Below are 20,617 nucleotides of genomic sequence, written 5' to 3'. Positions count from 1 at the left end.
CCCTGTCCTTAACTTCAGGAATGCCAGGGGTAAGATACCAAAAGATTTGTTGGCACACTAGGTGTCACACTAGATTTCTTATTATCTAATTGAGTGTTTATTGTTGTTGGTTTACCTGAAGGCAGCTGCCTGGCAGTCCGGCTCTTCGCGACACCAGCCCTGACACTCGTAGAGACTGAGGTTCTTCACGGTGTAATAGGTGCTTCCCTGGAAATCATAGTCTGTCAGCTTCTCGAAGGCGATACGTGCTGCAACAACCAAACGAAAAGGTTTTTGAAATTGTTAGTTTTTGGTGACACAATACAATAATGGCTGTGTGAAAGCATTTGTTATCCGGCTGTTTTCATCGGATACAGTGATAAAGCAGAACAAGGAGAATCGCAAAACAAAACGGTGCCACAAAATATTGAAGAAACGTGTAATACTTACAACAAACCTATTTTTTTCGTAGTTACAATAAAACAGTTGTACAAGCAATAATATTGCAATATAATATAAGAAAGAAGTTACAAATTTAGAACACATAAAGGTTAAGTAAATAAAAATGGTAAAAAGAACTAAGATGAGCAATAAAAAATAAGTAGTAGAAAAATAAAAAAAAAGTCTAAGAGGTGACCACAAAAATTGGATGTTAAGAAATAGAACAAAGTAGAAATACCCGTAAAACGGTTCGGGGGCAGTTACAATATTTTGTGACATACGTCTAAAGATAGTTGCTGAGCTGTCTTTAAATAAAGTTGAAAGTCAATGGTCAATGTTGAGTTACTCTGTTGATTTTCGCGTTCTGATAAGTGCATAACAAATGCATAGCACCAGTATATTTGCTAGAAACGTATAAGTTAACCTCTTTCAACATAGGTGATTACTTTACCATGTTATGTTTTGTCACTGTTCTGTTTTATCCGGTTACCATGTTTTGTGTTCATGTATTGTATAGCGTTTAGCCAGTCGAACAATTTTTGGCATATTATATTTTCAATAACGTTTTGAACGATCGCTTGTCATAAAGAGTCAAATTTATAGAATCTAAAAATATGAGATAAACGGCAAAATCTAGGTATATTCATTGGCTTTAAACTGCAGTAAGCAGTTCATGTTTCCATATTAATACTTATATGAATGATATTAATTAAAAATATGGTTAATGTATTATATAAACAATCGCTCGAGTGGATGACAAGACGTATATAAAACAGAATATTGAAGATAAAGAAAAAATAAACCACAAACCTAACCGATTATTTTATGTTCAATTACCATCTTCAGCTTGTATTGAATTTTTTGAGAAGCGAATATGTATTTAGCTATTTAACCTAAGGTTTATCCAATTTTTGATGGCAATTCGGGCAGTGTTTGTGATTATTATCTTACGTTATTTATTGTAGAGTGCACTTGATGTGAACTATTACAAACTGCTCTATAGAAAATTCATTGTTATTTTTACCTTAGGCTATTTTAAATTGATTTAAAAAAAATCAAGTTAGGTCCACACATGGAGCCTTGAGGAAACCCAGGAGGCGGAAATATCGACAATCGCCAATAAGCAGTTCACTTTTTGACTTGGTTCTATCACGTGCTAACTGATTTTAGCAGTGTTTTACTGCAAGTCTTTAACCATTTATTTTCTATAAAATATATAACTTAAATCCATGGACTCTGCCATAACATTTTTCAGGTTTTGACTTGATATTATCTTCCTAAAGTATATTTTTCTTTCTTTTATGTCATCCATGTGCATGTATCATCATCTCGTGTTGTGTTGTTTTATAATTTATGGAATTATTAATCAGTCATTATTACCTTGTGTCGACGCAACTGCCAGTAGAAGGAAAAGCGCTATCCTCTGAATGGCTTCCCTCATTTTGGATTATTTCTGGAAATAAAAAAAATCATTTATTCGTTCGATTTGCTTCTAGGTGGACAGATGAAAAAGACTTAATACATAAAATATATATGTTCTATTAATCTTTGAAAAATCAGGGGATATTATAATTGAAGGATTGTGAACCTGAAAGTTTTTGTAAAGAATATATCAAAACAAAATTACTGAAGAATGATAAAAAAAATATTTACAGCAGCAACGTTTAATATTAAAATATTCTGTTATAGATAGGTACTTTATCGCTTATCTAAATCCTTGTCACATCAATTTCAATTTTTAAAATGACACATACATTAAAAATTAATCGGATTTCATTGAACCAGGTTTACAATCTTTCACAGACTGACTAACAACCAAAATTTGTACCTATGTTTGACGAAATTAGTATGTTTGATAACTTGGTATGGTCGGTATTAGGTAGATTGTATCAGTTGTTGAAAAATATAACACATTTTAAACTTCTAATAATACCAATCATTTTAAAATGCTTTAAAATTAACGCATGGATATTAACCAAACCTCGTAAATGCGACGTGATGTAGATAAACAAGGTTTTTTATAACCCGTTAATATTTGAAGTCTCCTACTTCAGTCATTATAAGCTGAAATTGGTGTTTGTGCATTGTGCAATGTGCAATGATGGAGAATTTGGCTAGCAGATGACTAAACCCACGACGCCCGGAGAGAAAACCGATGCTTTGGACCGCTCAAAGCTATAATTTACCGCGTTCAAAATTACCACGCCTTTATTACGAAATGTCCGACAAATTTAAAAAGTCGATACTGATGGCGTTTTACACCGTGTTTTTTTCATACGAATCGGCACACGACAACTAAATCGGGACCCATATGAAAAATCTTTGCTTTGCACGATCATTATTTTCATAATTACGGCTTCATACAGATAAGACCAAATCGTAAAAAAATGGTAACGTCTTGAACATGACCATAGATCACATAAAAGCATCTGTTATTTGGCTTTGCCATTGCCGACAACAAATCATCAAATACGGAAGCGAAATTCTTAATACCAAACAGCAATACACGTTCAAAATCAGTAAAAAAAACATTTTTAAAATCTTCCTGTAAAAATTTTAAATATTCTAAAACGAAAGAAACATACGATATTTTCACATAATAAAGTGACGTGAAACAATGACATACGACAAATGTCACATGATGTCCGCCATCTTAAACTGCACGAAAATCGTTGCAAAAATAGAACACGTAATTTTTTTCATCCCAAATCCATATATGGATACGACCCATATTAAAACTGAACGAAACAGTAAAGGGTTCAAACCCTTGCAACCATTCCCGCAAAATGGTTTGTAATATTTTCCCATAACAATGACAAAATTTTCAACCTATAATTACATATAACTGAGTATGTTAGTCCTCCTAATCCCTTTTTAGCATAAATATACAAGTCAAGGCACGCTTGGTGGATAAAATCTCTTTTATTTGACCTTGAACTTGAGAAAGACACTGAGTAATCGGCCTTCCTCCGCGTGTTTCCAACCCGTTTGCTTATAATTAATTAGTATTCGCTTAGAGTGGTTACCACGCGACTTTCTACACGTAGGTATTTATTTCAAAATAAATCAAGATAGTTCCACACAGGGAGCCCTGAGGAAACCCGGAAAACCGTTTTTTTGGGTTAGCACTATCATGCGTTTAGCTAATTTATAAAAAAACTTTTTGAGCTAAGTGTTTGTTGGAGGATCTTGCAAGTAAGTGAAATATTTATTCGAAAGCACCAATATAAATTCATTAATATAGTTGGGAACGGTGTAATGTTCAGTAATGCTCTGATCTTTAGGAATGACTTCCGTAAAGTTAAATGTTTAGAAAGCGACAATTTGAATTTGAATTTGAAAAATGTTCTCTCGTAAAACCACCCCAAAATTGACAAAAATATTTTTCATTTTTGTAAAACGAAGAAAACTATGTTATTTGAATTTGATAATTCTAATGATAAGTTGAAAGAAAAATACGCAATCTATAATAATATCTAAAAATCTTAAAGGATTTTTTATTTCATAACATAGAAAAGGGTTGAAAAAAATATTATTGAAAATGTGTAAAAAATACGGTGTAGTCTTTTTTGGTAAAAAAATTGACGTGAACAGCTAATTATTTAATACTAGGTGAAGTCCATGCCCAGGTTTTAAGCAGAGTTTTTCTAAATCCCATGAAGGCAGTCATTTTTTTCTTATTTTGAACGTCAAGTGTGTAAAATTTCGCTCGAAGGAGTGGGATAATCTTGGAACAAATGTGTAGATTTATATAAAAAACAAAGACACATACATGCCATACTTTATTGCACTTTGCAAGAAGTACATCTGCACCGCCCTAGTTTAAATTATACACAGCTGTTTTAATTGTTTAGTTATGTTCTGAATAGCACGGTACAAGCCTCATAGTTTTCAAGGTTGGGAATTAGGTACTTGGCTTTCTAAATCTGGTCACTAAATTAATAAAACTCTTATCACTTCAAGCACCGGTTAGATTCGAAATGGTGATCTATCACCATGATGATACTGAGAGTACGTTTCCGCCAGTAAATCTAAAGAAAAGGCTTCCATTCGATTCCCATAACCGTCGTAACATGTTACATCAGCAATTCGGTAAAAAACTGGAAAGACAACACAGACTAACTTCTTCATAGGAGAGCGACGGTATTTGCTAAAATAACGCGTTGGTCGCGCGATTCCTTTTTACTTTGAGACATACCTGTTATCCCCGACTACTTATGGTGCGTTTACACTTGCAAGCAGAACCACGAATCAAGGTAAAGGGACGAATCAACCTCAAACTGTGGTAAGCGTTGTTTGCTGTTGGTTCGTTCAGCAATCGTTGGTTCAGCTCGCGGTTCGGAACACAAGTGTCCGAAGGATCAACTGGCAGAGTTATCAACTGTACGGGGGTCAACTGTCTGTGAAATCAAGTTTCTTGGTCTCGTAAAGAGAATATATGGGGCGAATTTGACTGGTAGGTCGAGTAAGTCAGAATAACAGAAGGGTGAGAACATTGAGACGATGTATGCATGTGAATGGAGCGTGGAGTATGTGTCTAGACCGAATTGTTTTGGCGGTCTGTCCTCTTTGCATTTCCCTGCGTCAAAACGACGTGATGGTCAGTTATTACATGCCCTCATCGTACATAATTGTGTTAAATAAGTATGTTGTTAACGCGTTAAACATTCTTAATTATTGAAGACAATATGAACGGCTCTATGACAAAAATGAGAAATAGAAAAAGTTTCGGTCGTATTGAACCAAGTACATCAATATTTTTTCATTTTGATCTTTTTCTGTTTCACATTTTTCAAATTGAGATTTTACTCATTAGTTATTACAAAAATCAAATTAAATATTCATCCTAGACTTGTAGTTGATAAGGCAACAGAAGTCGCACATTAAAATAAAAAATAGATATATTTAGAAGGGTCCTGGGTTCGAGTCTTAGATGTGACCGTATCTTTTTCTGATATTTCTGTTTCACATTTTTAATATCGTCTTCAATGATTAAATATTAGAAGTTATTCATTGTTTTCAATGTCAGCATCTGCTTTACTGTTAGCCAATAAAGCACCTACGAGTAGAGATCATTGTCTTTGAGATGCGAAGGTCATTGTTATCCAAGCTGTTGTCGGTTGTTACTAGTAAAGTTGTCAGTTGTTGATATATTATTATCTGTGTATTCCATTCCGGTTACATAGAGACTTTATTGAAACCCGCTGAGAGGAAACCGTTGGTAACTGTTTTTGTTCTGTGATCAGCTTGATGGGAAGCAAAATCGTAACAGTAAGTTGGTAACGTTTATCCAGTGGTAGACTGTGGTATACCTTCATAAGTTTTATTTATTTATTCATGTTCTCTATAAAACGGTCATGCAACAATACATACGAAGAAGATTACAAATTTGAGGCAAATGTAAGTATAAAAGGTCATGAAGACAGTGTTTTTTTCTGGTTGAGTCGCTCTGTTGATTGGCGCGTTCTGATATGCAGAAGTCCTCGCTTTCGGGGTATGAAAAAATGCATGGTATCTTCCACTTACACAGAACACTTTTTATGCATTACACAAGTTAACTTTTTTCAATATAAGTGGATTAAGTATGATTCCAGAGATAAGTTTATTAGTAAAAAATTTTGTTTAAGCATATTTTTCGGCGTGCTTCTAAATCAAGCATTCCTTGGATACAGGAATTGATAGTACGTATATTCTCTGATATATGGGTAACGCATAGACCTTTTTGTGGTTTTTCTCTTTTGTACTTTTACCGTTTTGTTATATTTAGTACTTAGGTTCTGAAATCAATCTTCTTCTTCTAATGAAACATTTTGCTTTTTGTTCAATATTTCTGGCTTTCTCTTATAAAGGGTTTTAGTTTTGTCCACTCTTTCAATATAATGAATAAAGAAGATGCAAAGTTATGTTTAACATACCCCAATTATAAGGGATTCCATAGTCTCACTGGCTCCAGGCATTTGGTTGCAGTTGGGACTCTTGTGCGTTATTCACATAAAAAAAGAAAATTGTGTAAATGATTTAATTAAATGTAAATTTATCCACTTTCTGGTATCCGACCGAGCTGAAACTCGGCAAATAGATTTGTATTAGATGAAAATATATTATATCAACTTTTGGTGGCAATTACGCATACACACAACAGCAAATTATCGAAATAATTGTCGGACCTACCCGATCGGCATTTGGCGGGGTTGTTAGAGATGTCGACTGTCGACTTCCTGCGTAGCAAGGTTCAATCAAAAAATCAAAAAATTGAAAGACGTTTTAAAATGGTTGTATTGAAGTTTAAAAAAACTTTAACTACGTTTTTTACGTGTTAATTTTTTATGTTATCTAATTAGAAACTACTGTAAATGTAACTAATTATTTTTGCAATCATTGTTCATAAATCATTACATACCCATCTGTAAAAAATGTATCATTTCAAATTGGTACCCAATGCAAAAGTAGAGAGCAAGTAAATAGTTTTTAAAAAATTGATTGGTTGCAAAAAGCAATAATATTTGTTCAACAAATACTATTAATATACTGTTCGCTTAGCGGTACTAAGCTTATACTTCAATATTCCGCTATTTTATCATAAAGAAATTCCGTTTTCACTGACTCATCCATCAACAGACTCATGATCTCAATAATTCACCTTACAGGGACATGTTTAATTAGCACCTGTGGTCTGTAACCGTTTGGTATTACATTACATACATCAACAGGTAATAACTCATAACCTAGACTAGTTTCTATGCCAAGTTTCCGTTCTTGAACTGTATGCAAGATTGCACATTCAGAACTGGCGCAATTGCAGCTATCGGTCACTTATGTCGTTAAGTTTCCGAAACTGTTTGAGGATATTGTCGGGACTTAACAGATAATTCCTACAAGTCAGATCTTTCCCTATGTTTGTTGAAATATCTAAATAATTTGAAACAGAACAATTAGAAAACAATATTTGGTCCCATCTAGGAATTGAACTCAGGGCCCCAGCCTTGCCGGGGATTTACTCTACCACTTAGCTTATATCATCATATTAAATTGTATCGTTGTATTAATTTAATTTTGACGAATTCTTAGCTAACGTTTCGGACATCATTACAGTGTTCATCATTGGGGTAGATGTGACACATCGGAAATGTTGGCTAAAGAAAGAGGTAGCGCAACACGGCATAATATCCCAAAAATAAATTACTATAATACCTGTCTGAAAATCTACAAAGCTGTAAAGCTACAATTCTTATCTACCAAAATCATCGTCATTTTCTTAAAATTAGTCAATAGATGTCGCACGTTAAAATAAAAATGGATTTATCTATCCAAGACACTATCTAGATATCATTATTTCGGTAAGAATCTTGCAATCACACCTAAAGATAGCTGCCGATAAAAATATGTTAATGTGGAAAAATGAAGATGATGTTGATAGTTATTAGTCCAAATATGATTCAGTTAAATATAACTGAAGGGATAGGCTTGATTTAGCTCAGTGGTAGAACAAAGCCCCGGCATTGCTGAGGTCTTGGGTTCAATTCCTATTTTTTGTTTCACAGTGTTCACAGTTTCAAACATGCCAAAAGCGCACCTAACGTTTGTACACAGTTGACAGTCAAGATATAGATAGGAACGGTAAAATGCATTTAAAACTGACCCAAACTGGTCTATATCTCTTGCATCTGATTGGTATGTAGGTGCAGGTTTAAACGCGTGGGTGCTATTTACACTTAATGTAGTTGCCAAGTATGCAGTTGCATTTAATATGCATTTGCTGCGCATTGCAAATTGGCCTAGAAACTGTGTTATTAGAGATATAAATCTGGACGCGTTCACTACTGTAAATAAATGTTCACTCACCGACCACATTATTATCAAAACTTTGTCAATACTAGCGGTAAGTCCGGCGCACAGTGGGCTGAAAATCGCCTTTCATAGACATAGAGACTTGAATTTTCAAGGGTATTTTTTTGGCTAGAAATGGATTCTGCTGATCATTACTATGCTATAAAATTTCGTATGAAGCAATTGCGTGTACAAATGAAGGAGTTAACATTTTTTTAAGAAAAAATTGTATAGCACTGACATTAAAAATGAGGCTATCTCTGGAATCATAAGGTTGGCCAGTTGGCCTTACACACAGATATAATACTTTTTTTTTCATACTTCGTTTTGTGGCGCAACTTAGGCTTTAAAAAAAATCCTCAAAGTTGAAAAAAAAATTTTTTCATGTTGATGATTCATTTTAATGCACTGCAAGCCAAAACAGTTTAAGAAATCACAAAAGTTAGTTTTTTTTACTTATTGTTTTTAATGATAACTCCTTCATTTGTACACGCAATTGCTTCATACGAAATTTTATAGCATAGTAATGATCAGCAGAATCCATTTCTAGCCAAAAAAAAAATACCCTTGAAAATTCAAGTCTCTATGTCTATGAAAGGCGATTTTCAGCCCACTGTGCGCCGTCCGCCGGTTGATACAAAACCACATAAAGGTGGTTTTGGTCAACAGCTATGGGCATTTCATCATTCTTTGAACTTTTTTTTACATATACCTAGGCATATATACTGACTGCCTCCGTGGTCAAAGCGTAAGGCTCTAGACAAGCAATCTGGAGGTCACGGGCTTTTAAACATTATCTGATGAATTTGTGTTATTTCACAATTCATCAATAGAAAACAATATACAGGGTGTCCGGAAACTCGTAGTACAAGCGGGAAACTGGTGAATCTACATCACATTTGGAGTCGATTTTGTAGTATATTTTTTTTTTATTTGAGCTTTCGTTATCGAGTAAATCGAGTTTGAAGTTGATTTTTTTTTTTTTTTTTAATCAAATTCTTATAAATTATTACTTAAGATCAAAGTACCCAACTAATTAAAACTATTTGAAAGTAAAACAAATGAAGAAACTCGGATTTGAAGCATTATTTTGAAATCACCCTTCATTTAACCCGGTGTAATCATAAAATATTTCTGCTCTGCAGGGTTAAAACATCTGTTATTCAACCCTAAACACCAGAAAAAACTTTAACCCTAAAATAGCCGACAAATATTTTTTTTTGGTTTTTTTTTTTTTTTTTTGAAAATGCTCAAATCAAAAAACTTTATGTTTTTTTGGGTTCCCCATGTGGTGTAGATTCTCCAGTTTCCCGCTTGTACTACGAGTTTCCGGACACCGTGTATAGTATACTTGCAGACATGGAAGACAGTACCACCCTAATGTAATACCACCATTCAGAATTGGTTGAAATGGGATTAGCCGTGTTTGGTGACCAGATTTGAATAGCCAGGTACTCCTCTACCTTCATCTTGCCCATCTCCTCCCCCTCCACACTATCTTCATCTAACAACATACCTCGATTGGGGATGCCATAGTCTCACTGGCTTCAGATGTTTGGAAGCAGCTTGGACAATAGGGAATTCTCGTGCATTTTGTAAATAATTTATTTCAATAAAGATAATTATTTTATTATGTGCCTCTTTTTTTTCTTTTTTTTTAAATGCATTTTCAATTTTTTGTAGTTGTTTTAAAAATTACGTGCTATTTCGGCTCTGAAAACGGTCATGCGCCATTTTGACCGCTACGTCACAAGTGCTACGTCACACCTTTGCCGCCGCCGCCGCCATCGGTTTGCAGGATCTACTCGGGCCGGTCAACAGTGACGTCATCGTTCGCCCTTGAACGCTTGATCAATCACCGGGCGTTTTTAGCTGCATTGAAATATTTCGTTCGCGCCTGTTTTTAAAGTCATTATAACTTTAATAAATGATTTTTGAAAATTATAAAAACTATGTATTCTTGTGTCTGAAGTGTTTCTACGTGTGGATAATTAATAATAAGTGATTTTTTGGTGTGAAGAGAATTCCCTATTGTGCGGTATTCAAATAAAAAATATATGTATATTTATAAGACAAACCTAATTCCATCAGCGCGGGCACCCCTGCTTAGCCATCAAACGTAGCAATCCACTTGGGGTGACCTATGGTAGAGGTGTTGGTCATTCAATGAATGGTTCCCAGGGCGACGTAACCCATACCCGATTGCCCAATGGAACGGTGGTATTTTTTTATGTGCATTAACAACACACACGTACACACAAACACACACACATTATGTCATCTTTTGGGATGCTGTGTGGAGGGTCTTTTTGAGGAGAGGAATGAGTGAACGTGAGTTTTGACGAAACCAATGTTGTAAATCGATCAATGAACTCAAGAACGAGTCGTAGAAACCAAAGATATTAGAAGAACGAGATGTGCTATGAGCAGTTCATACTGTGTGGAATTGTTTTGCCCAGTGTCGCCGGTTTTGTTCACCAATACTACTGCACACCTTCGCTTACGCTAAGGTATCCGCACTAATACATAGAACAGATTTCTGTGCGTACACGTCCCGATAGTATTCAAAGTACCCTAATTAGGTAGTACTCCGCCTACGGTCCGGCGGCCAACATAGCATATCTCGTTCTTCTAATATCTTTGGTAGAAACCAACCAGGTTCTCATGTGACGAAGGCGCGCGTTTGTCATGTTTCCCGAACGAATCAATGACGCTAGTATCCCTGAGCATCTTCCATCAAAATACCGGTAGAACAATAACAACATTCCTACGCCTGTGCTCTGCCCATATAATAAACGTAGATAGCGAAGATAATAATTATCTATGCATTTGTAGAGAAGAATCTGTAATTATATGAAATTCCATCGATATAAAAAATATCGCAAAGTATTACTGTTACTTAACCTGTTATCTCCCTTTTAAACCATCTTCTTCTTCTTTTTGAACACTTCCTACGGAGCCTTAAGTGTCAAACCACAAACGTGAAATTTATTTTAAAGCATTTTTGCCAATTGAAATACAGTAAACGTTAAAATTGAAAACTGTGATGCAGTCATTCAGCTTGGAATTTCGTTGGAAATAGTGTTAAAGCTTAAATAAACGAATTTAAGCACCGTTGAGACCGCGACAGTGTTCAGGTATCAAGGTCAGCCAAGTGGGTCAACGGTCTGGCCTTTAGCATTAGGGTACCAGTTAAGTCCCTTTCGAGTAGCGGTACCCTAGTGAAGTGTTCGGCTTTGTGGTACTGGTTTTAATTATGATTACAGAGGCTTGCGATCAAATCAAATAATTGTTGCTGCATTACTCCTGTATTTGTATATTTATTTTTTAGGTAGTATGAATAATAAGGGTTACATTAAGACTCTATACAGGGTGTATCGGCACGTACCCGACAAACTTTTACCAGCTATTCCTTAGCACATTTGGAGTAATAAATGTTATGGGCACTTTAATAAAAAAATTATTATTCATATTTTCACCACATGTCACCAATGTTTTATCCTTTGTCAAAGTTTGAAAACCCGTCTGGCAATATTTTTTTCGAGTTTCGTTGAATAATGTACGTACGTACCTACGTTGGCGCGCTTTTACAATCACAACGAAATGGCACAGCACCATTCGTCTCATTTTTAACTATTATTATTTAGTGTGTACGAAAGAGCGAGGACACTTTTTGACGCACTTGCTAATAACAGCTGTTGAACGCGAGAAACAAGGCAAATGACAGTGACGGAGTGTGGATTTTTTATTTATTTTTTGTTTTTAATGGAAAAAAATGTTACCGGACAATAAAGCGCCAATAACATTTTTTACTCTAAATGTGCTGGGGAATAGCTGGTTAAAGTTTGTCGGTTACTTGCCGATACACCCTGTATATTTAACAAAATATCTGTCGTGTATATCTTATCTGAAATTAGGAACTCTTGTACCTGATAAGAGTGCCACGATTCTTACCCTGGTTTTACTATAATGTGTTTGGTATAAAATATATTTTTTTTAGGTGAGTTTTTTAAATTGATTGGTTGATAATACTGTTCATCAGATATACAGATTGGTCGATAATTGGTTGATAATTCGATTGAACACCATTGAAAAATCGGTCGAAATATTTAACAAAAGAAATGCAAATTACCAGTATGAATGTTATTCATTAATTAATTAAAATATAAATAATTTCTCACTATACGTGCCTACTTTTCGCTTATCTGAAATATTCTTTAAAAAAATTACACTTAAATTCACTGAAAATTTGAGTTCATTCAAAGTGAATAATTTTACTCAGTGTGATAAAACGATTTTTTTTTTTTTTTGCTTTTTTTGTAATTTGAATACTGCACAAGCTACCCAACTGTCCGGGGCTAGTGGGACTACGGCAATCCCGATAGAGGGAAGTGGCTGCTGTGATCACTAAGCACGTCTAAAGTCATTTCGAACGTTTCAATTCTGAATTTTACAACTCTGAAACGCGTGGAAAATATATTAATTATATTTATTTATATATTAAATGCACATTTGATATTTTAAAAATTTGTGATAATATTTACATAATAATTCAATAGAACAGTTACATAAATTAAAATTTGCACTTAAAAATAGTAGTATGCATTTCTGAGGTAGTTATTATAGCCTTCTTGTAACTATATTCCATGCACTTGAACATATCTACTATATCTGAGAAAGGTATTGCCAACTGCAGGCAATCTAGGTACAAGCTGGTATCTAAATGACTCTATCCTGATATAATTGTTGCAATTGAAAAGAATTTTAGAAAATTAGAATGTTGAATTTAATGTGACATTACACAATTTAATTAATCGAAATTTATTTGCGTTCGCCGGGAATCTAAATTCGGAATCAAGGATCATAATCGCTCGACCATGGAGGGCGTCTTTGAAATATGTTCGGAAAAACGTGATAAAATTAAATATCCTTACGATCAATATTATTTATCATTATTATCAACAGAAGGAAACAGTAAACCATTATTTAATATCTTCATATCCTGTTAAATCCTTTAAACGATAAGTTACAGCTTCCTGTTATAATTAAATTATTATTAGAACCTGAAACTTATATTTTTAACAATTTGTTCAAATGATTTGACTTTATTTAGTTACTGTGATAAACGCTAGATGATTCAAATTTATATTAACTACCCGCATTAATATTGTAATAATTAATTATGTACCTATATAAAATCACACGACGAAAAATTCCGCAGAAACGATAGTACTCATTGAACTCTTGGAATGTTGAATGTGGCATCCTGGATAATGTGGTAAAATTAACAAGAGCGCCCCTTTGCGTACAGTGTAAAGGCATGGGAGCTATTTCACTATCCGGTTGGGCAGCGTTGTGAGGCCGGTTAAGGAAGGGGCTGTGGGTATGGATTATACGAAGAAGGAAAAACAGATACAGGTAAATCGTTCCACTTGAGAATATAAATGAATTGTGAGACGAAAAATTTCGCTTTATTTTTTTTCACAAAATGCGTCATTTTAATTTAATTAAAATTTTAATTAATTCGAAATTCGCAGTACTTGGCAAATAACGCGATATTCGTATTTTCCACTACTTGAAATATATCATTTTTTGTATTAATAAGAAGGTAATTTTATAATTCTAAATATTTATTTGATTGATAACTTTTATTAGCCAAAGAACGGAAGAGATAAAAATCCAAAAATTTTACATAACATCATTTTAAGTTGCAGAATACCGCAGCTCTTTCCAAAATTCTTACAAAAAAAAACGAATTTACAAAAAAAAGATAATACGAAAAAAATCACAAAAATAACCCAAATTTCAATAAAATTAAGGCGAATTTTTTTCGATATAACACTGTCCATTTAATGTTTTTCAGCTTATGCTGTGTTATTTTGGAGATTAATTTTATTTAATTCTTATATTAAATCACATATCACGCTATATGAGTGGAAAACACTAGAGTATCGCCTTGGTGCATTCAGAATTGAAAAATTGTTTGAAATGACTTTAGCCGTATTTGGTAACCAGATATAATTAGCCGGGTACTACCCAACCTTCCTCCTTCCTATGTTCTTATCTCTAGGGAGCGATTACTTCAGCTTCACAACTTACTCCAATTGGGGATGACATAGTCTCACTGACTCTGGATAGTTGGGAAGAGTTGGGACTGTTATGCGGTATTCACGTAAACAAAAAAAAATTGAAGGAGATCAACAAATATTTTTTTTCATTATAATTTTATGAATACATTTTAATTGCTGTTAAAGTCCCGGTCACCCGTAAATAATTTCATAACCAAACTAGTGATAAATTGAATGGCAACCAAACCTTTATGAAATTATCAAATTGCTTTTCGTTAAATTGAATATAACTGTTGACCTTATTAATTCTGAAGTGTTTTCTTGTCTCTGTGAAAGTAACGGTATTTTAAACAACCGGGCCTTTTTATAACCAAGTCTTCAATTTATCTCATTTCGTTATTATTGCACTTCGAATTTACGAAGAAATTTATTACTAAACCGGTATTTAAAATACGTTAAAATAAAAAAAATAAAACAGTTTAAAAATAACGCTTTTTTATAGATTTTTTTTAAATCTGTAATATCTTACTTTCGACAGATAAAGAAAATTTTAAAAACTCCACAACTCATGATGAAAACGACGTTGTGTGCCAAAATTACAACGATTGATTTTTGTCGTATATTCTTTGAAGTTTCAAATCTAATCATTTTAATAATAAAATAGTAGTGTGGGGAAAAGATCGGCGAAAGGACGGTGGGGAAGTACCTGGCAATTCAGATCTGATCACCAAACATGGCTAAAGCCATTTCAAACAACGTTTCGATCCCGAATTGTGGTCTTTTCACCAGATACTGAGAGAATCTTCAACTCTAGAACATGCCGCAAATATAATATTTATATGTTTCATAGTGGTTTATTTTTGTGGTATTATACCTTTTTCTTTAGCCAACGTTTCAGATAGCATTACAGTGTCCGTCATCAGGGCAGATGTGTAAAACTCATCCCAAATCATAACATATGTTATTTTTAATGACCAAGTTATGAAATAAAACAAATTGTGTATTTGGTTATTATTTCACTATTCAGAATTGAAACGTCGCTTGAAATGATTTTGGCCGTCTTTGGTGGCCGGATTTAAATAGCCAGACACACCATTACCTTCCTCCTCCCCATCTCCTTCCCCTCCAAACTACCTTAAGCCTCACAATATACCCCAATTGGGGATGCCACAATCTCACTGGCTTCAGACGTAATTTCAACTTCAGAATTCAAATGAAATTAACCAGTGACCTCCGAATTCGTATCTGAGTAAAATTTTACAGTAATAACATAAAGAATATTAAAATAAACCATCAGATGGGCATGATGTAAAAATTATTCAACTCTTCACCTATTTTCAGAGATTGTTTAAATTCTGTGTCAAAGAATTTAGGTTCAAATTCCAGAAAACAGGTTTTTAATACACTTTGCTTCCTCCAATGCATTTGACCTTTTGTAAATAACGTAGAAATGCCCATAGCAGGTACGACACACTTGTTGACCATACTGACAGTATCGCCATGGTAAAAGACTTACCTAACGTAACCTATATCTACTTAAAAATACTCAAGCCGCGTTTAGTCACCAGAACTGAATAGCTAGTTACTTCTGAAGCTGGAGGAATTGGGTTAAGGAGATGAGGAAGAAGAATGTTAGCATAACCACCAGTATATGCAGATCTGGTCACCAAACACAGCTAAAGCTATTTCAAGTAACCTTTCGATTCTGGAAGTTGTGTCTTTCACTAGGGCGATACTGATTCATGTTCCAGTCCGGAAAGTGATACAAATATAGAACGTTTTTTTAATTATTTTAATTATGAATTAAATTAAATTTACTTGCGCACGCCGGGATTTGAACCCGTGACCTCAAGATTCGTATTCGATTATATTTTTAATAATAGATAATGATATCCTACAAAATTAATGATATATTATACAATTTATTTCAATCCATCGTGTTATATCCTTTTATCAGTCACATTCATTTAGTCACATTGTATTATATCGTTTTCATTAAGTCAAATTGTATTATGTCGTTTTCATTAAGTCAAATTGTATTATATCGTTTTCATTAAGTCACATTGTATTCCGTCGTTTTCATTAAGTCACATTGTATTATGTCGTTTTTATTAACCCTTAAATGCATACTGTTGCAAAACTGCAACATACCGTTCAAAACACCTTTAACTCTTTGGTGTATACTTAATACATGCGTTTTAGAATTATCAAGTTCACGGTAATATATTTTATCGAGTGGCATCACCTTTTTTTTCTTTCGCAAATGTCAAATGTCACTTTTTCTTTAACAAAGTGAAGATTCTCGGAAATTTGTTGGAGGTTAGAATTACAGTTTGGTTTTGCTCTTATTATTTTGATTTTCTTAGGTAAGTAAATACAATAATACAATACTTATATGTAATAACTCGTATTTTTCCGGTAAAATTATTAGTTTTGAGAATTTTTTTTAGGTTTTTTATTTTTTTTTACGTAAATTGTTCATATTATTTCATATTAAATACATGGTGTTGTAAATCTGCAACAATTTTTTCTTTATCAAATATCATTAAAAAATTACAATAAAAATAAATTCTTTATATTTCCTCGCATATGCATGTAAATATCTACAAAATGTATTTTTTTCCAGAAAAATAATAAATCATGCATGGGTTAAGTCAAATTGTATTATGTCGTTTTCATTAAGTCACATTATATTCCGTCATTTTCATTAAGTCACATTGTATTATGTCGTTTTCATAAGGTCACATTTTATTGTGTCGTTTTCATTAAGTCAAATTGTATTATGTCGTTTTCATTAAGTCACATTGTATGGTGTCGTTTTCATTAAGTCACATTCCGTTAAGTCATAGTTTCATTAGGTAATGTACATTAACCCCACATAGGAGGAGCTCAGGAAAATAATTTCCCTGAGGGTCTATGTCATCTTTGGGGATGCTGTGTGGAGGGTCTTTTTAAGGAAAGGATGAAGATATAGATGTAAGTTATAGGAAAGTAGTTAAAGGTATGAGGAGTGGGCAGGAATCTAGGTATCAGTGTGTCCAGAAGTCACGTGGTGCAAGGCGATGGGTCAAGAAAGACCAGTTGAAGAGGACAAATGGTCTCCCCAAACCAGCCTCTACCGATCTGGCACCCCACGCAGCTGCTGGGCAGGCGCATCCTGAACACACCTCACCCGATGAACCCGGGCACCCCTGCTAAGTCACAAACACGTAAAAACTCAGCCAAGAAGGTCGTCTTTGAATGTTAAACAGAATTGTCTATCACGTGGTTACAATAATTTTATACCGTTATAATTACTGGGAAAATGGTAATGTCGTGAGAGAAAACGAAGATCCATGAACTTGCGATGATTCTTGTCATGGGAATCAAACGCCTGGGACTAATCGGCTACAAGCCTGTCAATTAGTAAATAGTATACTCAATATTTTATGTTTTTCACTAGTAAATATTAGCGTAAACATAGCGAATTAATAAAATAAGAGGTGTTATTTTCCAATAAGAGGTGTTATTTTGATATTCAATCGTAAAAGATCAATGGTTTCGTTGCTTGTGTGGCACTTAGCACCGTCTTGTTGAAAGTAATCGTTGTCCAGATCAAAACCATTCAATTCCGGCCATAAAAAAATCATTAATCATCTCTAGATAGCGCAATCCATTCACCGTAACTGTTGCTCCAGCCTCATTTTCGAAAAAGTAATGTCCAATGACTCCGTCGGACCATAAACCGCACCAAACAGTCACACGCTGAGGGTAAAGAGGCTTTTCAACAATAATTGTTGGGTTTTCCGAGCCCCAGATGTGACAATTTTGCTTGTTGACAAAGCCACCGAGGTGGAAATGGGCCTCATCATTCAAGATGATTTGCATTTGATTCACTCAAGTGAATTTTAATAATTTCAATGCGTTGTTGAAGCGTGTATTGTTCCATTTTTATTAATTGCGTAGTTTCTACTTGTCAACTGTTAAAAAATTACAGCTTCAAAAGTAACATCTACCGAAATAGCGGTCTATTCAAAATAACACCTCTTATTGGAAAACCCTGTAGAATACTATCTGACTTGAAATAATATTTATGTAAACACAAAGTATTTGTTTCATTTGATTGTGCCATCTCTTCTTCGGAAATCCTCTACTAATTCTATCATTAACATATTCTCCTTATACATCTTTCATCGTTTTATACTTATGCCTCATTTTATCAATAATAATAATTTAATTCATGTCTTCCTAGAGCGTCCCCGATATTTTCTACCTTTCACTTCGAGCAGTATCATGATCTACATTGTTGCTATTAAAAAACTACATCCCAACGTCTTTATTTTAACTCTGTGTCTCATTCTAGTGCAGAGATAACGTCTTAAATCTTTCTTGGACGTCCATGTCTTTTTCCACCATTCGCTACCATATACCACATTGTTACTTTGAAAAATCTCCGAATCTTATTCTAATAATGTGTTAAGTCTTCCTCGGGGGTACCCGACTTCTTCTGAACTACTATTTCAACACTCCTGACACTAATAAGAACAAACATAAAAAATTTCAGCGATATCGGTCCAGTAGTTTTTGAGTATAAATTTGACAAACAAAGAAACATTAGTTTAATTTATATATATATTTATTTCCCTCTCGCAAGAGACTCTAAAAATTATGAAATTCATCTTAAGAGGAAGCCACAAGCCAAACATGTGTACATTCTTAATGTGCCTAAATCACCAACAATATGGGAAATAGACACAAAAATCGATTAGCAAACGGAGTCGTGAAAAGCTCGATTTCAAGCGTAAAAGTATTTTTATTTATTTTCTGAACAGTTTTATAAGAACGAAAAAAGTTAACAAAGAAAAACTGTCACATATAATTTTATCCGTAATATTGTTTTTATTTTTTATTGTTTCTTATATGTGTTCAAACATTTATAATAAAAGAAATATTGATAGTTTACCCTTATACTTTTTATAATGTTATTAATATTTTTTATTCTAATTCTACTCAAGGGAAACGATAGAAAAAGCTTCAATTTATCCAAGTATATATTTTTAAATCCATAATTTAAACTAATTTGTAGTAAAGATTAATCGCAAATAGTGATTTAGCTCTAAGCTTCGTCTTAAAATGGCTGTTTTCGCCTTTTAGGGAGAAAAAAGAGTGAACCTTGTTATTAAAGAGAAAAAATAAAATAAAACTACTTAGAGATACTTTCAGTATCGCCACGATGAAATAATACCAATTAGGATCAAAGCGATGCTTGAAATGGATTTAGCAGTATTTAACAACTAGATTTGAATAGTCAGGTACATTTAAACTTCCCTTTTCACATCTTCTCCCCTTCTCCACTCCCCTCAGCTTTATAAAAACCCATTTGCTTGGACAACAGGCTTTGAACAGTGGGAGTAATTGGGACTTTTGTGCGGTATTCAGGTTTAAAAGATAGGTCGATTATGATATGCCGTTATAACAAAGAATGTCAAGTGCAGTATTTGTGGTTGCTTTCACAACAATCAAATAAAATTTTGATACACGCGTCAAACTTCAGCGAACGTGTTGCAATCGTAAAAATGTCTGTTTTACCAGTATTTCAATAAAATAAACTACTTCTTTTAGAGTTTTGAACAAAAGCTCAGCTACAAAATGGATATCATTTAAAGATGGATCGGAAATATGTATTCAAATAAAGTTTTGTTATATTTTGAAAATGTTGGTTTAGCAATTATGGATAAATTATAAGTTAGGTGTGAATTCAACGCTGTGGTCCACTCGGCTACTAACTGGTCTTCAAGGACAGTGATTTATAAATTATTAATGACTTATTTTTGAAATTAGATAGAAACATTTCTTAAAAATAGTTCTAAGCCGCAAAATTTATCTTCGATGCAAACCGGTTTCAGTATAATCCTACCTTTATCAAAATGAATAATATAGAGACCAGACGATGAAAGGATTTATAGAAACAAAAATTTATGGAAATAAATTTGAAGATAGTTAAAACTACGGTATTTTCATTGCAAATTGACAAAATATTTTTAATTATGAGTGAAATTTTCAAAAATTGGAACTGATGTTTGTGTGTCAACTCTGGTTCAATGAACTCTAGAAAGAACTCGGATTTTCTTTGAATTTAAGTGTCATTTTCACTGTTGCAACTGTTAGTGTAAAGAATCCAGACAAGCGATCAAGTGCGATCAAGTAACTTCTTAAAATAATTATTTATTTTTGATGTCATTTTCAAAATAGGATTTAAAAAAGCAAATCTAGACCAGAGATAAAGTATCTTCCCATAATAAACATATTGTATTTTACAAGAC

The 20,617-nt window shown here is 33.6% G+C and overlaps 1 protein-coding gene across 1 annotated transcript in view; it reads right to left on the bottom strand.

Annotated features, from left to right (window-relative positions):
• The window catches only part of LOC149415015 (uncharacterized), a 101,841-nt gene that overhangs the window by 80,523 nt on the left and 701 nt on the right, over positions 1-20,617 (bottom strand). The window contains exons 2-3 of the mRNA XM_089643054.1: positions 1,801-1,873; positions 116-248 (exon numbers count right to left, since the gene is read on the bottom strand). Of these exons, the coding sequence (XP_089499180.1) occupies positions 116-248; positions 1,801-1,861 (194 nt within the window). The 5' untranslated portion in view covers positions 1,862-1,873. The remainder of the gene's footprint in view (positions 1-115; positions 249-1,800; positions 1,874-20,617) is intronic.

Source organism: Hesperophylax consimilis, chromosome 19, assembly GCF_061612785.1.
Source record: "Hesperophylax consimilis isolate HC1 chromosome 19, BYU_Hcon_1.0, whole genome shotgun sequence".
NCBI classification, from domain to species: Eukaryota; Metazoa; Arthropoda; class Insecta; order Trichoptera; family Limnephilidae; genus Hesperophylax; species Hesperophylax consimilis.
The sequence above is the reverse complement of the archived record's forward strand: the minus strand, read 5'-3'. Positions and strand labels throughout refer to the sequence as shown.